Genomic DNA, 26,191 nt, shown 5'->3' with positions numbered 1-26,191 from the left:
GTATTTGCATTTGGTTGTTCTCTGTGTCTCTCTTCGTATCCCCTGCATTTATTGATCGATAACATAGCATACACTGCTGTTTTCAAATGAGTTCCAAATTAGGGTGTTAGTGCTGACCAAGGAGCCCCCTGGTGTGCTTTAATGACTAGGACAAATCCAAATGGGTTTTTCCTTCAGCATGTTGTCTGCATGTCACTCAAAGCTAGAATAAGCCCATAATGCTGCCAGGTCATCAATAGGTTCTGGGAAGAAGAGCTGCACAGGGCTGGTTGATGCGGACAAATGATCTTCTCCCGGCCTGTTAAGAAACCACTGGAGGAGTGGTAGTGTATGGTGTAGTGTTAGTGTAACAGTAGTGGTAGTGTGTTTACTGTGGTGTTTAGTGTTAGCGTTTCTGCTAGTTCCAATAGGGGTGGTATTGTAGCCTAGCGGTTAGAGCGTTGGGCCATTAACCGGAAGGTCGCTGGTTTGAATACCCAAGCCGACAAGGGGAAAATCTGCCGACTTGCCCGTGAGCAAGGGACTTTACACTAATTTGCTCCAGGGGTGCCATGCTTATATGGCTGACCCTGTAAACAACACATTTCACTGCACCTATCCAGTGTTTATGACAATACTTTTGGTGTGTTACTATAGTGTGTACTGTAGTGTTAGTTTGTGTTAGTGTTACAGTACTGTGGAGTGTTAGTGTTACATTTCTGTGCAGTGTGTACTGTAGTTTTACAGTACTGTGCAGGGTGTACTGTAGTGTTACAGTACTGTAGTGTTTGTTACAGTACTGTAGTGGTAGTGTTACAGTACGGTAGGGGTCGTGTTACAGTAGAGGTACTGTTAGTGTTACAGTACTGTACTGGTTGTTACAGTAGTGGTACAGTATGGTTGTGGTAGTGTTACAGTACTGTGCAGTGTGTACTGTAGTGTTACAGTACTGTGCAGTGTGTACTGTAGTGGTAGTGTTACAGTAGTGGTAGTGTGGTGTTACAGTACTGTGTAGTGTTACAGTACTGTGTAGTGTTACTGTACTGTATTGGTAGTGTTACTGTACTGTATTGGTAGTGTTACAGTACTTTAGTGGTGGTGTTACAGTACTTTAGTGGTGGTGTTACAGTACACTGTAGTGGTGGTGTTACAGTGCTGTGGTGTTACAGTGCACTAGTGGTGGTGTTACAGTACACTAGTGGTGGTGTTACAGTACACTAGTGGTGGTGTTACAGTGCTGTAGTGTTACAGTACACTGTAGTGGTGGTGTCACAGTACACTGTAGGGGTGGTGTTACAGTACACTGTAGTGGTGGTGTTACAGTGCTGTAGTGTTACAGTACACTAGTGGTGGTGGTACAGTACACTGTAGTGGTGGTGGTACAGAACACTGTAGTGTGGTGTTACAGTAGTGTGGTGTTACAGTAGTGTAGTGGTACAGTGGTACAGTAGTGGTAGTGTTACAGTAGTGTAGTGTTACAGTAGTGTTACCGTAGTGTTACGGTAGTGTTACAGTGCTGTAGTGGTGGTGTTACAGTGCTGTAGTGGTGGTGTTACAGTGCTGTGGTGTTACAGTGCTGTAGTGGTGGTGTTATAGTAGTGTTACAGTAGTGTTACAGTAGTGTTAGTGTTACGGAAGTGGTAGTGTTACGGAAGTGGTAGTGTTACGGAAGTGGTAGTGTTACGGTAGTGGTAGTGTTACGGTAGTGGTAGTGGTAGTGTTACGGTAGTGTTAGTCTTACGGTAGTGGTAGTGTTAGTGTTACAGTTGTGGTAGTGTTAGGGTTACACTATTGGTAGTGTTACAGTACTGTTGTACGGTACTGTTAATTGTACGGTACTGGTAGTTGTACGGGATTGGTAGTGTTAGTGTTACAGTAGTGTTAGTGTTACGGTAGTGTTAGTGTTACGGTAGTGTTAGTGTTACGGTAGTGGTAGTGTTACAGTAGTGGTAGTGTTACAGTAGTGGTAGTGTTACAGTAGTGGTAGTGTTACAGTAGTGGTAGTGTTACAGTCATGTTAGTGTTACAGTTACAGTCGTGTTAGTGTTACAGTTACAGTCGTGTTAGTGTTACAGTTACAGTCGTGTTAGTGTTACAGTTACAGTCGTGTTAGTGTTACAGTTACAGTAGTGTTAGTGTTACAGTTGTGGTAGTGTTACAGTTGTGGTAGTGTTACAGTAGTGGTAGTGTTACAGTAGTGGTAGTGTTACAGTAGTGGTAGTGTTACAGGTGTGTTAGTGTTACGGTCGTGTTAGTGTTACGGTAGTGTTAGTGTTACAGTCGTGGTAGTGTTACAGTAGTGGTAGTGTTACAGTAGTGGTCGTGTTAGTGTTACAGTAGTGGTAGTGTTACAGTCGTGTTAGTGTTACAGTAGTGTTAGTGTTACAGTAGTGGTAGTGTTACAGTAGTGGTAGTGTTACAGTAGTGGTAGTGTTACAGTCGTGTTAGTGTTACAGTCGTGTTAGTGTTACAGTGGTGTTAGTGTTACAGTAGTGTTAGTGTTACAGTAGTGTTAGTGTTACAGTAGTGTTAGTGTTACAGTAGTGTTAGTGTTACAGTAGTGTTAGTGTTACAGTAGTGTTAGTGTTACAGTAGTGTTAGTGTTACAGTAGTGTTAGTGTTACAGTTGTGGTAGTGTTACAGTCGTGGTAGTGTTACAGTCGTGTTAATGTTACAGTCGGATTAGTGTTAGTGTTACAGTAGTGGTAGTGTTACAGTGGTGGTAGTGTTACAGTGGTGGTAGTGTTACAGTGGTGTTAGTGTTACAGTGGTGTTAGTGTTACAGTCGTGTTAGTGTTACAGTCGTGTTAGTGTTACAGTCGTGTTAGTGTTACAGTCGTGTTAGTGTTACAGTCGTGTTAGTGTTACAGTCGTGTTAGTGTTACAGTCGTGTTAGTGTTACAGTAGTGGTAGTGTTACAGTAGTGGTAGTGTTACAGTTGTGGTAGTGTTACAGTTGTGGTAGTGTTACAGTTGTGGTAGTGTTACAGTTGTGGTAGTGTTACAGTCGTGGTAGTGTTACAGTCGTGTTAGTGTTACAGTCGTGTTAATGTTACAGTCGGATTAGTGTTAGTGTTACAGTAGTGGTAGTGTTACAGTGGTGGTAGTGTTACAGTGGTGGTAGTGTTACAGTGGTGTTAGTGTTACAGTGGTGTTAGTGTTACAGTGGTGTTAGTGTTACAGTCGTGTTAGTGTTAGTGTTACAGTCGTGTTAGTGTTACAGTCGTGTTAGTGTTACAGTAGTGGTAGTGTTAGTGTTACAGTCGTGTTAGTGTTACAGTAGTGGTAGTGTTACAGTAGTGGTAGTGTTACAGTAGTGGTAGTGTTACAGTAGTGGTAGTGTTACAGTGGTGTTAGTGTTACAGTGGTGTTAGTGTTACAGTGGTGTTAGTGTTACAGTGGTGTTAGTGTTACAGTGGTGTTAGTGTTACAGTCGTGTTAGTGTTAGTGTTACAGTCGTGTTAGTGTTACAGTCGTGTTAGTGTTACAGTAGTGGTAGTGTTAGTGTTACAGTCGTGTTAGTGTTACGGTAGTGGTAGTGTTACGGTAGTGGTAGTGTTACAGTAGTGGTAGTGTTACAGTAGTGGTAGTATTAGTCGTGGTAGTGTTACAGTCGTGGTAGTGTTACAGTCGTGTTAGTGTTACAGTAGTGGTAGTGTTACAGTAGTGGTAGTGTTACAGTTGTGGTAGTGTTACAGTAGTGGTAGTGTTACAGTGGTGTTAGTGTTACAGTGGTGTTAGTGTTACAGTGGTGTTAGTGTTACAGTGGTGTTAGTGTTACAGTGGTGTTAGTGTTACAGTGGTGTTAGTGTTACAGTGGTGTTAGTGTTAGTGTTACAGTCGTGTTAGTGTTACAGTCGTGTTAGTGTTACAGTAGTGGTAGTGTTAGTGTTACAGTCGTGTTAGTGTTATGGTAGTGGTAGTGTTACAGTAGTGGTAGTGTTACAGTAGTGGTAGTGTTAGTCGTGGTAGTGTTACAGTCGTGTTAGTGTTACAGTCGTGTTAGTGTTACAGTAGTGGTAGTGTTACAGTAGTGGTAGTGTTACAGTTGTGGTAGTGTTACAGTCGTGGTAGTGTTACAGTCGTGGTAGTGTTACAGTCGTGGTAGTGTTACAGTCGTGGTAGTGTTACAGTCGTGGTAGTGTTACAGTCGTGTTAATGTTACAGTCGGATTAGTGTTAGTGTTACAGTGGTGGTAGTGTTACAGTGGTGTTAGTGTTACAGTGGTGTTAGTGTTACAGTGGTGTTAGTGTTACAGTCGTGTTAGTGTTAGTGTTACAGTCGTGTTAGTGTTACAGTAGTGGTAGTGTTAGTGTTACAGTCGTGTTAGTGTTACAGTAGTGGTAGTGTTACAGTAGTGGTAGTGTTACAGTAGTGGTAGTGTTACAGTAGTGGTAGTGTTACAGTGGTGTTAGTGTTACAGTGGTGTTAGTGTTACAGTGGTGTTAGTGTTACAGTGGTGTTAGTGTTACAGTGGTGTTAGTGTTACAGTGGTGTTAGTGTTACAGTGGTGTTAGTGTTACAGTCGTGTTAGTGTTAGTGTTACAGTCGTGTTAGTGTTACAGTCGTGTTAGTGTTACAGTAGTGGTAGTGTTAGTGTTACAGTCGTGTTAGTGTTACGGTAGTGGTAGTGTTACAGTAGTGGTAGTGTTACAGTAGTGGTAGTGTTAGTCGTGGTAGTGTTACAGTCGTGGTAGTGTTACAGTCGTGGTAGTGTTACAGTCGTGATAGTGTTACAGTCGTGTTAGTGTTACAGTCGTGTTAGTGTTACAGTCGTGTTAGTGTTACAGTCGTGGTAGTGTTAGTATTACAGTTGTGTTAGTGTTACAGTCGTGGTAGTGTTAGTGTTACAGTCGTGGTAGTGTTAGTGTTACAGTCGTGGTAGTGTTAGTGTTACAGTTGTGTTAGTGTTACAGTAGTGGTAGTGTTAGTGTTACGGTAGTGTTAGTGTTACAGTAGTGTTAGTGTTACAGTAGTGTTAGTGTTACAGTAGTGTTAGTGTTACAGTGGTGTTAGTGTTACAGTGGTGTTAGTGTTACAGTGGTGTTAGTGTTACAGTGGTGTTAGTGTTACAGTGGTGTTAGTGTTACAGTGGTGTTAGTGTTACAGTAGTGTTAGTGTTACAGTAGTGTTAGTGTTACAGTAGTGTTAGTGTTACAGTAGTGTTAGTGTTACAGTAGTGTTAGTGTTACAGTAGTGTTAGTGTTACAGTAGTGGTAGTGTTACAGTAGTGGTAGTGTTACAGTAGTGGTAGTGTTAGTGTTACAGTAGTGGTAGTGTTAGTGTTACGGTAGTGTTAGTGTTACAGTAGTGTTAGTGTTACAGTAGTGTTAGTGTTACAGTAGTGTTAGTGTTACAGTGGTGTTAGTGTTACAGTGGTGTTAGTGTTACAGTGGTGTTAGTGTTACAGTGGTGTTAGTGTTACAGTAGTGTTAGTGTTACAGTAGTGTTAGTGTTACAGTAGTGTTAGTGTTACAGTAGTGTTAGTGTTACAGTAGTGTTAGTGTTACAGTAGTGTTAGTGTTACAGTAGTGTTAGTGTTACAGTAGTGTTAGTGTTACAGTAGTGGTAGTGTTACAGTAGTGGTAGTGTTACAGTAGTGTTAGTGTTACAGTTGTGTTAGTGTTACAGTAGTGGTAGTGTTACAGTAGTGGTAGTGTTACAGTAGTGGTAGTGTTACAGTTGTGGTAGTGTTACAGTCGTGTTAGTGTTACAGTCGTGTTAGTGTTACAGTCGTGTTAGTGTTACAGTCGTGTTAGTGTTACAGTCGTGTTACAGTCGTGGTAGTGTTACAGTAGTGTTACAGTAGTGGTAGTGTTAGTGTTACAGTTGTGTTAGTGTTACAGTTGTGTTAGTGTTACAGTCGTGTTAGTGTTACAGTCGTGTTAGTGTTTGTTAGTGTTACAGTCGTGTTAGTGGTAGTGTTACAGTAGTGTTACAGTCGTGTTAGTGTTACAGTCGTGTTAGTGTTAGTCGTGTTAGTGGTAGTGTTACAGTCGTGGTAGTGTTAGTATTACAGTTGTGTTAGTGTTACAGTCGTGGTAGTGTTAGTGTTACAGTCGTGGTAGTGTTAGTGTTACAGTCGTGGTAGTGTTAGTGTTACAGTTGTGTTAGTGTTACAGTAGTGGTAGTGTTAGTGTTACGGTAGTGTTAGTGTTACGGTAGTGTTAGTGTTACAGTAGTGTTAGTGTTACAGTAGTGTTAGTGTTACAGTGGTGTTAGTGTTACAGTGGTGTTAGTGTTACAGTGGTGTTAGTGTTACAGTGGTGTTAGTGTTACAGTGGTGTTAGTGTTACAGTGGTGTTAGTGTTACAGTAGTGTTAGTGTTACAGTAGTGTTAGTGTTACAGTAGTGGTAGTGTTACAGTAGTGGTAGTGTTACAGTAGTGGTAGTGTTACAGTAGTGGTAGTGTTACAGTAGTGGTAGTGTTACAGTAGTGGTAGTGTTACAGTTGTGGTAGTGTTACAGTCGTGGTAGTGTTACAGTCGTGTTAGTGTTACAGTCGTGTTAGTGTTACAGTCGTGTTAGTGTTACAGTCGTGTTAGTGTTACAGTCGTGTTACAGTCGTGGTAGTGTTACAGTAGTGTTACAGTAGTGGTAGTGTTAGTGTTACAGTTGTGTTAGTGTTACAGTTGTGTTAGTGTTACAGTCGTGTTAGTGTTACAGTCGTGATAGTGTTTGTTAGTGTTACAGTCGTGTTAGTGGTAGTGTTACAGTAGTGTTACAGTTGTGTTAGTGTTACAGTTGTGTTAGTGTTACAGTTGTGTTAGTGTTACAGTAGTGTTAGTGTTACAGTAGTGGTTAGTGTTACAGTAGTGGTTAGTTTTACATTTGTGGTAGTGTTAGTGTTACAGTAGTGGTAGTGTTACAGTAGTGTTAGTGTTACAGTAGTGTTAGTGTTACAATAGTGATAGTGTTAGCGTTACAGTAGTGTAGGGTGTGGTGTAAGTGTGTAGTGTTCATATTATACCAGTGGCTGCTTGCTACCTGAGAGTCACATTAAGGCTGCTGTAGCTTCCACTCTGCCACTCTGTGTGTTGTGCAGCGTCCTTGGGTTCTTTAGTCTTGATGTGCACAGCTGGACCCCGGAGTCGGAGGCCCTGATATAAATTCACAGCGGTAAATCCTCTGATGAAATCTCCCATTGGAGGATGCGTCTTTGGCGAGAAGGAGGCGCTGTGGCAGGATTCTTAATGTGGGACCTGGTGCTGGGAAAACAGTGAGCCGCCATGTGATACACGTGTTTTAATCCTCATTTAGCCAGCGGCAAACCCCCTTCTTTATGAATCTGTACCCCTCCCCATCAGCTCTATCGCTCCCATCTAACATGTACATTCAGACACGTTTCATACAAGGGCGGGCTAGGAGGGACGAGAACGAGAGGTTGTGATGACCGGCGAGGATGCTTCAGGATGGACAAGCGGACAGAGAGACGGGTCACTCCTCTTCTCTAGGCCATGCCCTCCAGACCAACACGTCTGTCCCTGTGTGAATTATGTTATTTGAATGACCACCTGGTCCACCGGCCTGGTCCACCGCTGTGAATCACTTTACGTACAGACACACAGTCAGAGACGCTCCTCCATCTTGGCACAAAATGCCAAGGATGCACCCCAAATGGCACCCTGTCCACTCTGTTATACCGCAGGGTGGATATCATACCAACCTGTCACTATTGTGGAAGATCATTTCCTTGGCCTATTCTGTATACAGTGTGCTACTTGACCGGGGCCCATTGATACATCATACTCCGGCCTCACGCTTCTGTTTCCACGGGTAGTTATCACTGTCACTAGCTGTGGGTCGTATCCACATTACCTCCCTTTGCTTTGCCTGTTTGTCTTATTGCTTGTCTGCCATATTCCAGGTATTCTAGAAGGAGAATACCTGGAAACGATGTGTATCTATGAACTTCCATCAACATGCCTCCACCTGTTCTTCTAGTTTTCAGTTTTATGAGCTCTTTATGATTCCTCTCTTCAGCCATGGCAGGTAATAGATCCAAATGATGACCCTCGTCCCCCCCCACCTAATGCCCAAAGTCGTAGAAGAGAGTGAGAGACCGAGAGAATGAAAGTGACCATTGCAGAGTGCTGTGCGGATGAGGCTTGTTTGAGCCTTTACGTGCCTCACTGCAAGGAGCAGCATTCTCCGTAATAACAGGCTCTCTGTGATTCTCCATTGCGGTTACACTTTCCCTCTGCACTTAAACCACAGAGGAGGAGAGACACGATGTACCCCTATACGCCATGAATCAAACTTGTGGGGCAGTGGAGAAAAGAATACATTTGTCACAGTCAAAGCAAATCAAAACAATGCTTTCTCTCCTCCTCCTCATACTGTACTACTGGATCGTGACTCTTGACCATATGCATTTCAATAGAAGACGGATATGATGGTACACTCTACATTATCCCTTGCAATCGGAGCCAATGGCCCCAAGCTGAGTTCACAGACAGCACGTATCTCCGTATCGCTCTGTGATATATTTTTATTATTCGTTTAAATGTTTTTTTTATTTACCCCTTTTTCTACCCAATTTCGTGGTATCCAATTGGTAGTTTTACAGTCTTGTCCCATTGCTGCAAGTCCCGTACGGACTCGGGAGAGGCGACAGTCGAGAGCCGTGCATCGTCCGAAACACAACCCAACCCTCACTGCTTCTTGACACAACGCCCGCTTAACCCGGAAGCCAGCCGCACCAATGTGTCGGAGGAAACACCAAACACCTAGCGACCATGTCAGCGTGCATCCACCTAGCCAGCCACAGGATTCACTAGTGCGCGATGGGACACGAGCATCCCTGCCGGCCTAACCCAGACCGCGCTCGGCTAATTGTGCGCCGGGACATGGGTCTCCCAGTCGCAACAGAGCCTGGACTCGAACCAGGATCTCTAGTGGCACAGCTAGCACTGCGATGCAGTGCCTTAGACCACTGTGCCACTCGGGAGGCCCCGCTCTGTGATTTCGGACGTATCTGAGGCACAGTATTCAGGCCATGCAGAGTAGAGGCCCAGTCCGTTCGGCTGAAAGAACACACGCAGATGTCTCCACTACCGCCAGATAGCTCCACACACAGTCAAGTGTTTGGGGTTGCCTGTGTAAATGTTTAATTTACCCGAGTCGGCAGCCAGGGATATCTTGGGATCCTTCCACGCGGACCTGCGAGGATATCATTATGAATGGATCATAAATCATTTTTGGGAGGCGGAACACAGAGAAGCTTTTCTCTTCCAGTTGGCCCAGATGAGTACTCCGCAGGCCCAAATGTCTCCCCCCTCTCTGTCCCTTCATCCCCCCTTTATTCTCCACTCTGCGTTTTGCCTTGTTTAATGAATGGCAATTAACCGGCCAAATTAGCAGAGTTCAGAGAAGAATTTAAAAGCCTGCCGGTCCCTCCATTAGAAAACGTCCAATTGGTAAAAGTTTATAGTCCCCCCTCATGATACCTTAATGGTAATACCCATGTTGCTGTATCTGGTGGGTCATGTTACCCTTAATGGTAATAACCATGACGCTGTACCTAGTGGGTCATGCTACCCTTAATGTTAATAACCATGATGCTGTACCTAGTGGGTCATGCTACCCTTAATGGTAATACCATGTTGCTGTATCTGGTGGGTCATGTTACCCTTAATGGTAATAACCATGATGCTGTACCTAGTGGGTACATTACCTTAATGGTAATAACCATGATGCTGTACCTAGTGGGTACATTACCTTAATGGTAATAACCATGAAGTTGTACCTAGTGGGTACATTACCTTAATGGTAATAATCATGATGCTGTACCTAGTGGGTACATTACCTTAATGGTAATAACCATGATGTTGTACCTAGTGGGTACATTACCTTAATGGTAATAATCATGATGCTGTACCTAGTGGGTACATTACCTTAATGGTATTAACCATGATGTTGTGCCTTTCAACAGCCACAGGCTATACTGTACCAATCAATAGTCCACAGAATTAAAGAGACAAGAATTGAAATCCATTCACCAAATGTTAGATCATATAGTAGACATGGTAAGGTTGATTTATCTATGGCGGCACCCCAAATTCCCTTCACAGTGCACTACTTTTGACAAGGGCCGAAAGTAGTGCATTATATGTGGAATAGGATCCCATTTGGGATGCACACTCTCTCTGTTATATTATGGGCTATACATTAGTGATGGGGGAAATAGACAGTTACATTTCAAGATATTATTTTTGAAGATGTATTGTTTCACAATATCAATATTATTTTTGTGTTAGTTGGCTTTACCGGCCCCAAAACTCATAGCTTGTTCTCTGTCTAATTTTTAAATAGGGAGCCAATTTGTTTTCAGCACTTTCATTTCCATGACTGATCAAAACATGTTTTCTCGTGGCTCTCCCTTGTGTCTCTGTAGCAGACATATGGTGAGCAATATGTCTGGAAAATCGCATCGCAATAAAATCAGTATCGAATCGCAATGCAATCGTGAGAATCGCAGTACATATCGCATCGACACCTAAGGACGGTGATATCGTGTCTGACAGTTCCCAGTTTTCCTGTACATCCAAAACCACCACCCTTCAGCAAAAGAAGCTCAGTCAACTCACTGTACAGAAAGACATCAAACAAAAGAAAAACACACAATTCTCCCACTAGAGTGCAGCCTTGTTCCACAGCAGCACCACTCAGCCACATCACTTTAGCCATGTGTTTTTCTGTGTCATTCTGTCCATACCTTTGTCTGAGAGTGCTCCAAATAAACATCCTCCCATCCTCCTACTATCCTCATCATGTCATTCCCCTGCTTTTAGTGCTCTTCTTTCCATCCCTCACTCCCTCCATCCCCTCATCTCTTTGACAAGAAAGGGCCTTTTTGTGATGCAGAGTAAAACGTAGCATGTATGCTGAAGATAATAGCTAATGAGACATTGGCTACTGTCCATCCAGGCGCTGTGGCATGACAGTGTTGGATGGTAATCATCCTTACCCATCCACTGTACAGGCAGTATGATATCTGTTGTATAACATAGGGTAATGCATCATGGCCTAACTATTCTGTTTCCAGGGGTAGTTATCACTGTCGCTAGCTGTGGGCTCGTCCACATTACCTCCTGTTGCTATGCCTGTCTGTCATATTGCCTATAGAGAGGGGGGGACTGTGTACCCCACCTGTAGTACACAACCCTATAGAGAGGGGGGGGACTGTGTACCCAAACTGTAGGACAGAACCCTATAGAGGGGGGGGGGGGGGGGGGACTGTGTACCCAAACTGTTGGACAGAACCATATAGAGAGGGAGGAACTGTGTACCCCAACTATTGTACAGAACCCTATAGAGAGGGGGGGGACTGTGTACCCCACCTGTAGTACACAACCCTATAGAGAGAGGGGGGGGGGGGGACTGTGTACCCAAACTGTAGGACAGAACCCTATAGAGGGGGGGGGACTGTGTACCCAAACTGTTGGACAGAACCCTATAGGGGGGGGGGGGGGGAGTGTACCCCAACTGTAGTACACAACCCTATAGAGAGGGGGGGACTGTGTACCCTCAACTGTAGGACAGAACCCTATAGAGAGGGGGGGACTGTGTACCCTCAACTGTAGGACAGAACCCTATAGAGAGGGGGGGACTGTGTACCCTCAACTGTAGGACAGAACCCTATAGAGAGGGGGGGACTGTGTACCCTCAACTGTAGGACAGAACCCTATAGAGAGGGGGGGACTGTGTACCCTCAACTGTAGGACAGAACCCTATAGAGAGGGGGGGACTGTGTACCCTCAACTGTAGGACAGAACCCTATAGAGAGGGGGGGACTGTGTACCCCAACTATTGTACAGAACCCTATAGAGAGAGGGAGGAACTGTGTACCCTCAACTGTAGTACAGAACCCTATAGAGAGGGAGGAACTGTGTACCCCAACTATTGTACAGAACCCTATAGAGAGGGGGGGGGGGGGACTGTGTACCCCACCTGTAGTACACAACCCTATAGAGAGAGGGGGGGGGGGGGACTGTGTACCCAAACTGTAGGACAGAACCCTATAGAGAGGGGGGGGACTGTGCACCCTCAACTGTAGGACAGAACCCTATAGAGAGAGGGGGGGGGGGGACTGTGCACCCTCAACTGTAGGACAGAACCCTATAGAGAGGGGGGGGGGACTGTGTACCCTCAACTGTAGGACAGAACCCTATAGAGAGGGGGGGGGGACTGTGTACCCTCAACTGTAGGACAGAACCCTATAGAGAGGGGGGGGGGGGGGGACTGTGTACCCTCAACTGTAGGACAGAACCCTATAGAGAGGCTTGGCTAGCTCTCAAACAGCAGTGTCCTGATGAGAGACTGAATTACTGGCCAACACAATCACTTCAAACTGAAGCTGGATAGACTGCAAACCTTTTACCTATTTTCTACTTATATTTCTTTGTATATCCATAAAAATTATGCTGATTCATGATGTCGACTGGCTGAGAAAAGCTGCCTGCCTGTCTGTCTCTCATCCCGACTCCTGACACGTTCATTACTATGGGACAGCTGGAGATTGAATTTGAATATTGAAACAAAGTTGCAAATGTCAGAGAGACCAGACCGCAAGGTTTATACATATCTCCACTGTTGAAAACTAAATGTTAGTTTAAAAGTAATGTGAGATAATGTCTTGTTGCTTTTTAGAGACTAAAAGACATGAGGTAATGTCTAGATGCTTTTTATAGTGGAGATGACGTTTATAAATTGCCTGGCTGGGCTGATGAGACAGTGGATTGCGCAGTCAGATGGAACAGAGTTAATGGGCATTTTAACATCATAGATTTAGCCGGTGGCAACTTGTAGAGTAGATACCGGCTGGAATGCGGTTTTAACCAACCAGCATTTAGATTAGACCCCCGCCCTGTTCTTTAAACCCTGGATGGTACGAGTCCTGAATGCTGATTGGCTGACAGCAGTGGTATGTCAGACCATGTATGACAAAACATGTATTTTTACTGCTCTAATTACGTTGGTTACCAGTTTATAAAAGCAATAAGGCACCTCAGGGGTTTGTGGTATATGGCGAATATACTACGGCTAAGGCCTGTAGACATTGCGTCGTGCATAAGAACAGCCCTTGGTATATTGGCCATATACCACAAACCCCCTCGTGCCCAATTGCTTAAGGACTGCATCTTTAAGAGCAACAAACAGTGGGAGAATCATTGACTGTTTCCATTTGAGTGAAGAGTGTTGACATCCTTTAAAGCAGCAATCAGCAGTTAAAACAATAACAAAACCGATTCCCCCCCTGTACTACTCTCATTTGGATGCAAGGACTGACCATCTATGATATCACAATTATAGTTATATAATTTTTTAAAATATTTTTTACAACTTTTTACCCCTTTTTCTCCCCAATTTCGTGATATCCAATTGGTAGTCTTGTCTCATCGCTGCAACTCCCGTACGGACTCGGGAGAGGCGCAGGTCGAGAGCCATGTGTCCTCCGAAACATGATCCTGCCAAGCCGCACTGCTTCTTGACACACTGCTCGCTTAACCCGGAAGCCAGCCGCGCCAACGTGTCGGAGGAATCACCGTACCACTGGCGAACGTGTCAGCGTGCATGTGCCCAGCCCACCACAGTAGTCGCTAGAACGCAATAGGACAAGAACATCCCGGCCAAGACCTCCCCTAACCCGGACAATGCTGGGCCAGTTGTACGTTGCCATGTTGTCATGGGTCTCCCGGTCGCGGCCGGTCTGTGACACAGCCCGTGATCGAACCAGGATCTGTGGTGACGCCTCAAGCACTGCAGTGCCTTAGACCGCTGCGCCACTCAGGAGGCCCACAATTATAGTTTTAACCATGTTTTTAGGCGATATATTGTTTGTTTAAATTTACTTTGTTTACAAACATTGGAGTTAAACAAGTTTAGATTTTGGGTTCTGATTGGGTAGGACAGTTCAACTAAGAAAATCTTCAGTCAATGGAGTTGGAGTCTTAATGGATTTTAAATAACCTTAACTTCCCATTACGTGTCGTATTCATCTGTCCTCACTCTGTGTTTGTTTCCTCAGGAGGACATGAACCTGAATGAGGAGCGTAAAGCCCCCCTGCGTGGGAAGGACCTGAGCACCAAGAGAGAGATGGTTGTACAGTACATCTCTGCCACCGCCAAATCTGTAAGTCCTTGTTGTAAACCAATGGGCTTTCTGCATTATATCTGTATTGTAACCGTTCTAACCTACTCTCACCCAGTGTGGTAGTAGTTAGTGGGCATGAAAAATAACATACTCTATTCTACCAACACGCTACAGAATTATGAGATTAACCTGCTCTGCTTCCTTTCTGTCGCTCTCTCTACCTGCCCATCACTCTCTCACTCTGTCTCTCTACCTGCCCATCACTCTCTCACTCCGTCTCTCTACCTGCCCATCACTCTCTCACTCCGTCTCTCTACGTGCCCATCACTCTCTCACTCCGTCTATCTACCTGCCCATCACTCTCTCACTCTGTCTCTCTACCTGCCCATCACTCTCTCACTCCGTCTCTCTACCTGCCCATCACTCTCTCACTCCGTCTCTCTACCTGCCCATCACTCTCTCACTCCGTCTCTCTACCTGCCCATCACTCTCTCACTCCGTCTCTCTACCTGCCCATCACTCTCTCACTCCGTCTCTCTACCTGCCCATCACATTCTCACTCCGTCTCTCTACCTGCCCATCACTCTCTCACTCCGTCTCTCTACCTGCCCATCACTCTCTCACTCCGTCTCTCTACCTGCCCATCACTCTCTCACTCCGTCTCTCTACCTGCCCATCACTCTCTCACTCCGTCTCTCTACCTGCCCATCACTCTCTCACTCCGTCTCTCTACCTGCCCATCACTCTCTCACTCCGTCTCTCTACCTGCCCATCACTCTCTCACTCCGTCTCTCTACCTGCCCATCACTCTCTCACTCCGTCTCTCTACCTGCCCATCACTCTCTCACTCCGTCTCTCTACCTGCCCATCACTCTCTCACTCCGTCTCTCTACCTGCCCATCACTCTCTCACTCCGTCTCTCTACCTGCCCATCACTCTCTCACTCCGTCTCTCTACCTGCCCATCACTCTCTCACTCCGTCTCTCTACCTGCCCATCACTCTCTCACTCCGTCTCTCTACCTGCCCATCACTCTCTCACTCCGTCTCTCTACCTGCCCATCACTCTCTCACTCCGTCTCTTTCTACCTGCCCATGACTCTCTCACTCAGTCTCTCTACCTGCCCATCACTCTCTCACTCTCTCACTCCGTTTCTCTCTCTACCTGCCCATCACTCTCACTCCGTCTCTCTCTCTACCTGCCCATCACTCTCTCTCTCTCACTCCGTTTCTCTCTCTACCTGCCCATCACTCTCTCTCTCTCACTCCGTTTCTCTCTCTACCTGCCCATCACTCTCTCACTCAGTCTCTCTACCTGCCCATCACTCTCTCACTCTGTTTCTCTCTCTACCTGCCCATCACTCTCTCACTCCGTCTCTGTCTCTACCTGCCCATCACTCTCACTCCGTCTCTCTCTCTACCTGCCCATCACACTCTCACTCCGTCTCTGTCTCTACCTGCCCATCACTCTCACTCCGTCTCTCTCTCTACCTGCCCATCACTCTCACTCCGTCTCTCTCTACCTGCCCATCACTCTCACTCTGTCTCTCTCTCTACCTGCCCATCACTCTCACTCCGTCTCTCTCTCTACCTGCCCATCACTCTCACTCCGTCTCTCTCTCTACCTGCCCATCACTCTCACTCCGTCTCTCTCTCTACCTGCCCATCACTCTCACTCTGTCTCTCTCTCTACCTGCCCATCACTCTCACTCCGTCTCTCTCTCTACCTGCCCATCACTCTCACTCCGTCTCTCTCTCTACCTGCCCATCACTCTCCCTCCGTCTCTCTCTCTACCTGCCCGTCTCTCTCTCTACCTGCCCATCTCTCTCTACCTGCCCGTCTCTCTCTCTACCTGCCCATCACTCTTACTCCGTCTCTCTCTCTACCTGCCCGTCTCTCTCTCTACCTGCCCGTCTCTCTCTCTACCTGCCCGTCACTCTAACTAACCTGCCCGTCTCTCTCCTTGCCCAAGCTCCCAATCTCTGATTGCCGCCTCAGTTTTATTTATTTGTAACCTTTTTTCCAGCAATGCTTATAAACCACTTTTGATGTAGAGCAACCGTAACTCTCAGTGGCTTAATATTGGGGAGGGATCCAGTTTTCATTTGAATTTGGAACGCATCGCTGTCCCAAAGCGGCATAATCTTGAAACATGACACTTTCATCACTCAAAACCAATAAGAGCAGTAAACCCAGTGCGTTTGAGGGTAATCCCAGGGTTTTAGGGTGAATTCTCCTATTCTCTTTATGAAGTTTAGGGCCCCTACTGAGGATAGACTCCCGTCAACACAAAAGGAAAAGTGATTTCTTCTCCCGTCTAAATCACTCCGACTCCGCTGGCCTTTGACATTATAATTTATTACCTCTCTCATTGTTATGGTAATTAACTGGCTTTATTAATAATGATGATGATCAGAGATGGTTGAATTTTTTACCGGGACCATTATGTTTTGTGAGCACTACTATATTATTCAGATGAACAGCCGCTTCTGTCTGGGTGAAAGGGACGAGGACTGTATTTCAGGGCCCTCCCTACCCCCTCACATTCTATAGGCCCTGTAGGTGGGAGCCGGTCAGAACCATGTCAGGATAGAATATAGACACACACACACACAGACAAAGCGAGGCACACACCAATCTAGTGTAGAAGTGGTCCGGGAACCAGTTTTACATGAGTTTAGATATGTTTATGTGTGCTAAGTGCCTGTCTTCAACACGGCAGAGCCAATCCCCTCACCCTGTTAGAAACCCAATCCATCCCACTGGTTTCTGTAAATAAGGAAGACATAGAATTACACTGGCGAATTAGACTCCTGTAGGTGAAGGGTAGGCTGGGCTACTTTGATAGGGTAGGCTGGGCTACTTTGGTAGGGTAGGCTGGGCTACTTTGGTAGGGTAGGCTGGGCTACAAAAGTAGTGCACTACACATCCAAGGATGGTGCTTGAGTAAGGCAGATTTTTGGTGGTGGTTTTCTGATTGATGGAGTGAAAATGGGGCGTGGTGCTAGATTTGACATTAACATGGTATGTTGTGACAACATCTTCATTCCATTTCAAGATTTTGGGTTAATTTTGGGGATCTTGTGGTGGAGTGTTTTCACAGCTAATAATATGATGTGCCTTATTCAATCTTTGGGTGTTCTCTTCCCCTTCCAAAGATGATCGCTGTCCTATGGAATCGCAGTTTTTAGGGTCTTCTTTGTATGCGCGATTGCTTGCTTCCAACATAATTTTTACGTTTGCAGGAAAATGTACTAATAACGTAGACTCTCTCAATCACACACCAAGTCACCTCTTTCCTGTGTGTCTATCTGTTCTAGACTGGATCATTGCCCCTTATCTTTTAATAGAGGCCATAGAAATATATAAAGTAGAATGGCATCAGTAGAATGGGAGCTGTCTGTGTACCATCTATATTTTAGCTTGTTCCTTATGGGTTATGTAGATAGAGAAGAAAGGGTTCATTTGAGAGGGCAATAGAGAATTCCATCAGCTCTCCCAGCAATACCTCAAATCCATCTATGTGAAATTGTAAGTCAGTCTATCCCTTCTAAGTTTCAGGTGCAGCACAGTATGTGGACCAGATTGCATTGAGAATGAAGGTTTAAAGTGCAAATATTGGTGGAGCGACAAATGTGTCCCCAACATCATGTGGCTTTTTCTGCTTGCCTGAAAAGCACCCATTTTGAGACTCAGCACATAGAGCTAGTATCCTTTATTGTTCTGGATAATGTTGCAATTATTTCTTCCCCAAATCTATTAATGCAATATGTCATCCAACACATAGTTTTTTATCAGTCTTCTATGAACAGTGACCATTAGCGTGTTGATATACTGGAGTATATTTCCCTGCAGCTATTAGGCTAAAAATACTAGCTAGCTAATGGGACTACAGGGTTGATTATTAGTTTGTTTGTTCTCGCCCAACATGGCTCCTCTCCAGAGTTGTATTTTTCATACGTTGCTGCCTCGCTACTTTATCACCGAGCAAGATGGAGAACTCTTCCCATATACTACCAGGGTGCCTCTGTGGGAGCCTTTCAAATTACCCCCCAACACAAAACAAAGATGACTGTCCCACATGGCACCATATTCCCTATGTAGTGCACTACTTAAGATTAGGGCACTGGTCAAAAGTAGTGCACTACATAGGGAATAGGGTGCCATTTGGTATGCCCACCATGTCTTTTTAAACGAGAATGTTTCTATTGGCGTTGACCCTGGTCATTTGAATATGAAGTGCAGCTGTTGCAGCAAGTGTGGCGGTCCTTGACCATTAACGAAGCATGAAGTGCCTTTTCTTTCTCTACCCTCTCTTTATTTTAATTTGATTTCATTCTGACATATGCATGCCTTTCACGCTAACGCAATCATTTCCCCTCTATTCCCAGTGTGCTGGAAAAACATCAACTTTGCTTACTTCTCTTTCGCCTTGCTGATGACTTCCCTGTTCCAGTTTAACATGTTCAGTGTTTCATGATGAGATGGGGATGAGTGTGATGGTCGGGTCTTGAGGGGAAACTAGTTCAAATGTTTTGAGTAGCCATTTTGCTGCCTTTGTACTAACACAATGTGAAATCAACGTCCTGGTATCTTAAAGGGATTTGACCAATAATCATTCACCAATGTGCCGCCCCGTTCTCTCAGTGAAGCCTGACAATTCGTCAGAGAATCAAGGCCTTCATCTTCTGCTGTCACACTGTTATCTGGTCTGGTGAATAATAAAACCCTGTATTTTCCCTACACCATGAGAAAGGATGCTAATGGTAATGACAGTAAGAGGAGAATATAAATAAATACTACCACTCCTGATAAGATGACATCTCCCTCAGAAGTTTGTTTACTAGGGAGTTGTTCTATAATGGCACGCTAGAGGTCCCCGTTAGCATACAATAACCAAGCATTCAATTATTATTAGAACTAGCTTCAGGTCGTGTTTTTTCCTCTGAGAACTGACAGGAATTCTATCACGGTTTTATCGAGAACGAGGTGTTACCTTGCGCGAGGAAATGGATGTAAACACTCAGTGCTATTCCTCCTCAAGCTCCTCCCTGACACATCTACTTGCTTTTTTCTTCTAGATAATGTCTGTTCTGTTTGGTCAAGCCGCCAAAACAGCAAGCCTGAAGAGAAACATGTTTAATGTTCTCACCGTGTAGTCTTGTCAACGTTAAAACAACGCTGGAGACAGCAGTAGTTCCCAGTTGTCCCTGCCTCTATGTGATTCAAGGTCCCAAATCTCCCAATAATAACCCGACAGCATAATCCCTCAACGTTAGACAATGACATGCTAGATTCATCAGAGGACGACTGGGGAAATGTGGATTTATGGTGAAAAGCACAGTGCACATGATCAAGCGGCAACACAGTTAAAAGTGACATTATTGCCGTCATAAATGCTGATGGAGGTGAGTGAAGCCGAGCGTCAAATGGGAGAGTGGGAGAGAAAGACAGAGAGAGAGATTGATAATGAGAGAGGGAGATAAAGAATAAGAGATGAAGAGAGGACTGCAGAGAGGAAGAGAGGACTGCAGAGAGAAAGAGAGGACTGCAGAGAGAAAGAGAGGACTGCAGAGAGAAAGAGAGGACTGCAGAGAGAAAGAGAGGACTGCAGAGAGAAAGAGAGGACTGCAGAGAGAAAGAGAGGACTGCAGAGAGAAAGAGAGGACTGCAGAGAGAAAGAGAGGACTGCAGAGAGAAAGAGAGGACTGCAGAGAGAAAGAGAGGACTGCAGAGAGAAAGAGAGGACTGCAGAGAGAAAGAGAGGACTGCAGAGAGAAAGAGAGGACTGCAGAGAGAAAGAGAGGACTGCAGAGAGAAAGAGAGGACTGCAGAGAGAGAGGACTGCAGAGAGAAAGAGAGGACTGCAGAGAGGGAGAAAGAGAGGACTGCCGAGAGGGAGAAAGAGAGGACTGCCGAGAGGGAGAAAGAGAGGACTGCCGAGAGGGAGAAAGAGAGGACTGCCGAGAGGGAGAAAGAGAGGACTGCCGAGAGGGAGAAAGAGAGGACTGCCGAGAGGGAGAAAGAGAGGACTGCCGAGAGGGAGAAAGAGAGGACTGCCGAGAGGGAGAAAGAGAGGACTGCCGAGAGGGAGAAAGAGAGGACTGCCGAGAGGGAGAAAGAGAGGACTGCCGAGAGGGAGAAAGAGAGGACTGCCGAGAGGGAGAAAGAGAGGACTGCCGAGAGGGAGAAAGAGAGGACTGCCGAGAGGGAGAAAGAGAGGACTGCCGAGAGGGAGAAAGAGAGGACTGCCGAGAGGGAGAAAGTGAGGACTGCCGAGAGGGAGAAAGAGAGGACTGCCGAGAGGGAGAAAGAGAGGACTGCCGAGAGGGAGAAAGAGAGGACTGCCGGGAGGGAGAAAGAGAGGACTGCCGGGAGGGAGAGGGAGGACTGCCGGGAGGGAGAGGGAGGACTGCCGAGAGAAAGGGAATGAGTGAAGGAAAGCAGAAAAGCGAGAGAGGCAGAGATGGTGACTGTTTTCCCTCACTTGATGTGCAGTGACTTTGTAACTTCCTGTGATCAGTGCGCACTGCGCTGTGCTTCTCGGAGTGCAGCTGGCTGGCGAGAGAGAGGTGTGTTCAGCTGCAGATTAGAATACATTTACTGGGCTGACAGACACCCTCCCACTGCGAGACACAGCGCCGCCGCCGCCGTAATAGAAAAAACGCTCCCAATTCCCCACCACTATTGACAGATAACAAGGTTAAACTCCAGAAATCATGCTGACTACATGGGCTCCAAGGTGCTACGAGGAGTCGCTCAGTCTGACACCTGAAGTCAAGCGCAGATGGCAGCTGATTGGTTTTGGCTTTGGGAACCTTGTTAGCCATGGACAAACTGTCGTTGTAGAGGTTAATTCTGTGCTAAATCGATCAAGCGCAAAGACAATTAGGGCGTTTCCCTATCAACCCTAACACTGCATAGGGGCCGAGTCACGAGAGGTCAAGTGAACTAGACACTCCATATTGGTTGCCAAACGAACAGACACTGTCTTACATGATCTTTTGGTACAGCTAGGAGAGTTTAGTAGTGTGTGTAGCCTATGTTATGTCAGAATAAGGTGCTGTTGATACCTCTTACAGTTGGCAGGTAATTCTTGGCCTACTAATGATTGTGCCGTTGTCTTTTTGCATGTTAACTCCTCTTCGCTGACTGCTGCATGCAGATCACCGGGAGCAAAGTCACGGTAAGTACACCCTTTATATTATTACGCATAGTGAGTCGTGTTCCTCTCGTGCCTTTCTCCATCTCCTCCCTGCCCCCTTCCCCTCTCTTCTCCATTCCCCTTTCAAAAGATTCTAGGTAGTTTGTCCCTGAATGCGCAAGGTCATCATATTTATGGCTTTAATAACAACAAAATCTGCATTGATATTGCTAATAGACTGTGATTTGGAAAGGCTCTAAATTGTTTATGCAATTCTTACATGTAAATTGAAAAGATTTTCCAATGAGGGATTTCTAAATTATACAGCCTTGCAAAGGGAGCCCTTTTGTTGGTCTAAGCCGTTTCTCTTTTTGAAATGGATTGTAGACTAACCCGTATTAGCATTTAAATATTGTAATACCAGCGATGAGCAATAGTTTTTAGGCAAATAATGATAATCTGCAATCTAATCTGTTTATTGGAACGTTTTGCATCTAAATGGCTTTCATTGTGTTAATTTTTTTTCCTTGAGACGGCACACTGAGAGAATGCGTCACTTAATTAGATTGCACTACAGACACACACACACACACACACACACACACACACACACTGATTGAAGAGTGGAAAATATATTAAGTGCATTTTTCCTCAACCTTCCAGAAATCTGAAGCTGGTTTAATTTAGTGGCCGGGTATTCACCACAATACATTTGAAAACCCCTTGTCTCAATCTCACAACATTTAAGGGATGTCACCCCTGTCTCAGAAATGTAGCTGTTGTTGCTGTCACTCCCTCACTAGCCACCACTAACCCAACCCCAATAATCTGTATAAATATACACTGTCCAAGGGCTGGTGACGCTTCCTCATTTCTCTGCCACTGTAATACGGTAATTGCAGATCTGCTCTGGCAATTTATCACAAAGTGGAGCCCTATTGCCTGTTGTGAGGAGGCAAGCCTGTTTTTTTGGGCAAAGCTTTTGGGAAAAAAGCCCTCTTATTGCTTTTTGCTAGCGTGAATTGTCACCTTGAATGGTGTTTTATTGCCTTCAGGATTAAGGAGGCCTACAGGCTTAGAGGGAACGAGGACAAGGTAAACCAGCCAGTACGCTGTCACCTAGTGGCACCCTATTCCCTATATGATGTACTGCTTTTGACCAGGTTAAAAGTAGTGCACTACCTAGTGAGTAGGGTGCCATTTGGGACAAAGTCCTGGTCTGTGCTCTACTGATGGGCCCAGACAAACCTTTCCACTGTTTGACTCGCTCTACAGACAGATGTTTTGTGTGTCGTTTGTTTGCCAAACTGTTATTTTGCGCTGGGTTATTTCTGCTGAGTAAGTAGATTTCTACAGACGACGTTATGAACGAAGATGTTTCGTCTTGATCAGCAGGAACAGGGTTCAGAGGTGTATCAGAACTGTTGATCCGAGAGCAGAGGTCTACTTTGAAGTTTGGAACAGTCTGAATGTTTGCCAAGGAAGCTTCTCCAAACTCAGTGTGCTAGTAACATTTTGCATCCTCTCTAACCTCTCCCTCCGTCAGAATCACACATCTGTGCCCGTGTATCAGGCTAACAAAAAGCTAACACTGAGGAAGCTGTCAGTCTAAAAGCTCCACTCAGAACCTAAAGTACCAGTCAAGTGAGACGTTTAAGTCAGTTAGCCCGGCGTGACTACGGTTAGCTTCGGCTCTGCCTGGCGGACTCAAAATGTTCATGCTGTCAGCGCAGGGCTTCCGAGGGAGCTTTCCTTGAGCTGTGCAGTCGTTGTGGTGGGGGAACTGAAGGTATTGTGAGGTCTGTAGGGAACCGTCCCAGAGCTGTGCAGTCGTCGTGGTGTTGGGGGAACTGAAGGTACTGTGAGGTCTGTAGGGAACCGTCCCAGAGCTGTGCAGTCGTCATGGTGGTGGGGGAACTGAAGGGTCTGTGAGGTCTGTAGGGAACCGTCCCAGAGCTGTGCAGTCGTGGTGGTGGTGGGGGATCTGAAGGGTCTGTGAGGTCTGTAGGGAACCGTCCCAGAGCTGTGCAGTCGTCATGGTGGTGGTGGAACTGAAGGTACTGTGAGGTCTGTAGGGAACCGTCCCAGAGCTGTGCAGTCGTCGTGGTGGTGGGGGAACTGAAGATACTGTGAGGTCTGTAGGGAACCGTCCCAGAGCTGTGCAGTCGTCGTGGTGGTGGGGGAACTGAAGGTACTGTGAGGTCTGTAGGGAACCGTCCCAGAGCTGTGCAGTCGTCATGGTGGTGGTGGAACTGAAGGATCTGTGAGGTCTGTAGGGAACCGTCCCAGAGCTGTGCAGTCGTCGTGGTGTTGGGGGAACTGAAGGTACTGTGAGGTCTGTAGGGAACCGTCCCAGAGCTGTGCAGTCGTGGTGGTGGTGGGGGATCTGAAGGGTCTGTGAGGTCTGTAGGGAACCGTCCCAGAGCTGTGCAGTCGTCATGGTGGTGGTGGAACTGAAGGTACTGTGAGGTCTGTAGGAAACCGTCCCAGAGCTGTGCAGTCGTCATGGTGGTGGTGGGGGAACTGAAGGTACTGTGAGGTCTGTAGGGAACCGTCCCAGAGCTGTGCAGTCGTGGTGGTGGTGGGGGAACTGAAGGTACTGTGAGGTCTGAAGGGAACCGTCCCAGAGCTGTGCAGTCGTGGTGGTGGTGGGGGAACTGAAAGATCTGTGAGGTCTGTAGGGAACCGTCCCAGAGCTGTGCAGTCGTCATGGTGGTGGGGGAACTGAAGGGTCTGTAGGGAACCGTCCCAGAGCTGTGCAGTCGTCGTGGTGGTGGGGGAACTGAAGGGTCTGTGAGTTCTGTAGGGAACCGTCCCAGAGCTGTGCAGTCGTCATGGTGGTGGGGGAACTGAAGGTACTGTGAGGTCTGTAGGGAACCGTCCCAGAGCTGTGCAGTCGTCGTGGTGGTGGGGGAACTGAAGGGTCTGTGAGGTCTGTAGGGAACCGTCCCAGAGCTGTGCAGTCGTCATGGTGGTGGGGGAACTGAAGGTACTGTGAGGTCTGTAGGGAACCGTCCCAGAGCTGTGCAGTCGTCATGGTGGTGGGGGAACTGAAGGTACTGTGAGGTCTGTAGGGAACCGTCCCAGAGCTGTGCAGTCGTCATGGTGGTGGTGGGGGAACTGAAGGGTCTGTGAGGTCTGTAGGGAACCGTCCCAGAGCTGTGCAGTCGTCGTGGTGGTGGGGGAACTGAAGTAGAGCTGGGCGGTAAATCAAAATAATTTGAATGAATTAAGAACAATTTTTTTGAGACATTCCAAATGCCTGTATTGCAGAATCATTTTTATGAGCGTTTATGTACTTTTGTTCTCATGTGTTTTTGGTCTCCACTCGTGCTCCTTCTGTGCTGTGCGCCTTCCCATTTACACCAGAGATCTGTATACTGTATAATGACGAAATGCTCATGTTTCTTGGACCCAACCAAGAGAGAGATTATTATACTGTAATAGAGGAGAAGTGAACCTTTCCAACCACACCCTGTTTATGTTTCAACTCCGCAAACTTCGAGCAGACATTACTATAATGGATGTACCAATGAACATTCATTATGGAAATGTAATGCTTGTTGCGCCCGCATTACGGTACCACTTATCGCTAGCAGCATTTTAGTCAAATAAAGATTGTTATACTAGTTGTTTAGTCTGTGTTTTATAAATATGCAATAAGCATAAAACTATATAAGGAATTGGCAACTCGTTCTCATTCTGAGAAATATGGTAGGCCCCTTAATTTCAACACCTGAGCAAAGTGGACAGGCTAGCATGCTGTTGAAATAGTTGGAGACGGACAGAAGGTTGTTTTCATAACAATTCAACTGTTTTTCCATGTTCGCTGAATTCAGAGCTTGTGAAATTATACCTAGATCCAAGTTGGCTAGACTTGAAACATTAAATATTAGCTTGCTACCCAGTAGTATGTGTGCTTGATTTATTGATTATGAGACCTGTGTTCATTTTCTATAATGCCTGCTATATTCTTAGTGAATGTGCATGGTTCTGGGTAAATTTGTTACAAAAAGGGCATTTATATACAGACCTGAAAGCCAGATCAGTGATTATTGCATCAAAAGAAGCACGTTCAGGTATTTTTATTAGTGGGTCTTATGGTTGTGGAAGGCATGTTCAGCCTAGGTATAATTTACCAAGCTCTGAATTAATTTGATAAATTCCTTACTGTTTTACATGCTGTGTATTTGACCTTTAATTGTACAACACAGTTTATTTAGAGAAATAAATCAAGATGTATATCGCAGTGTGAATTGCCTCCAGTTCAGTCTGGCCAGCATGTCCACATTCACCGCCGCCGTTGCTGAGTCTGTGTCATCAGCCTTGTTGAACAAGCTAGTGGGGGAAGACGAGGACCAAAAAGTAGCTGACTGCCAAGATGCCTGCAAACAAACCAGAAATGCAGATAGATAGGCTGGTTATAGTTCTCCTTTTAAAACAAGGGTGATTTACGTCACCACTCAACTGCCACATTTGGAACAACAGTATGTCATGGGTCCTGTGGTGCGTTAGTGCGAGCTGCCTCGATACTTCAATAAACCACCAGTTACACGCAGGGGGGAGCAGGGCTGCTGTTACTATAGAGAGAGGTTTTAAGGGGTTACCCGCCCTGACCTGTATGGGCTGATCTGACCACATGACTGGCCGTCCCTGAGACGGAGCCTGTTTCCATGGTAACGTACTGGCCAGCCTACAATATGTCAAGGGGTGAGAGTGGGGGAGAGATGTTGAGGGGGAGTGAAACACCTCAGACCTCAGGGACTGGAGGAGTCTGTTGGATTAGTGATATCTGACTCCATTTCAGAGAATCATGTGTGCCAGAATAGTGGACAAAGGTTGTTGTTTAAAAAATGAATTAGATCTGGCTCACCCCTGGGACGCTGGCCTAACCTCTACACTTGTATAAAATAGTAGAGACAGATTTTTAAGAATGACCTCTTTTTGTGGTGTGAAATGCGCTGTATGTATCGGC

The 26,191-nt window shown here is 45.9% G+C and overlaps 1 protein-coding gene across 13 annotated transcripts in view; it reads left to right on the top strand.

Moving 5' to 3' along the window:
- diaph2 (diaphanous related formin 2) overlaps window positions 1–26,191 on the top strand; it is a 705,396-nt gene that overhangs the window by 43,827 nt on the left and 635,378 nt on the right. For 9 of the 13 annotated variants that reach the window (XM_090198584.1, XM_090198577.1, XM_090198581.1 and 6 more), the window contains 2 exons: window positions 14,008–14,112; window positions 21,238–21,258. In XM_090198584.1, the coding sequence (XP_090054710.1) occupies window positions 14,008–14,112; window positions 21,238–21,258 (126 nt within the window). The remainder of the gene's footprint in view (window positions 1–14,007; window positions 14,113–21,237; window positions 21,259–26,191) is intronic. The other 4 variants (XM_090198585.1, XM_090198582.1, XM_090198578.1 and 1 more) reach the window with 1 other exon arrangement.

This window comes from Oncorhynchus mykiss, chromosome 14 (assembly GCF_057628025.1).
Source record: "Oncorhynchus mykiss isolate SJ-2025 chromosome 14, ASM5762802v1, whole genome shotgun sequence".
Classification (NCBI taxonomy): domain Eukaryota; kingdom Metazoa; phylum Chordata; class Actinopteri; order Salmoniformes; family Salmonidae; genus Oncorhynchus; species Oncorhynchus mykiss.
Note: the sequence above shows the minus strand (reverse complement) of the source record. Positions and strands in the feature narration are given on the sequence as shown.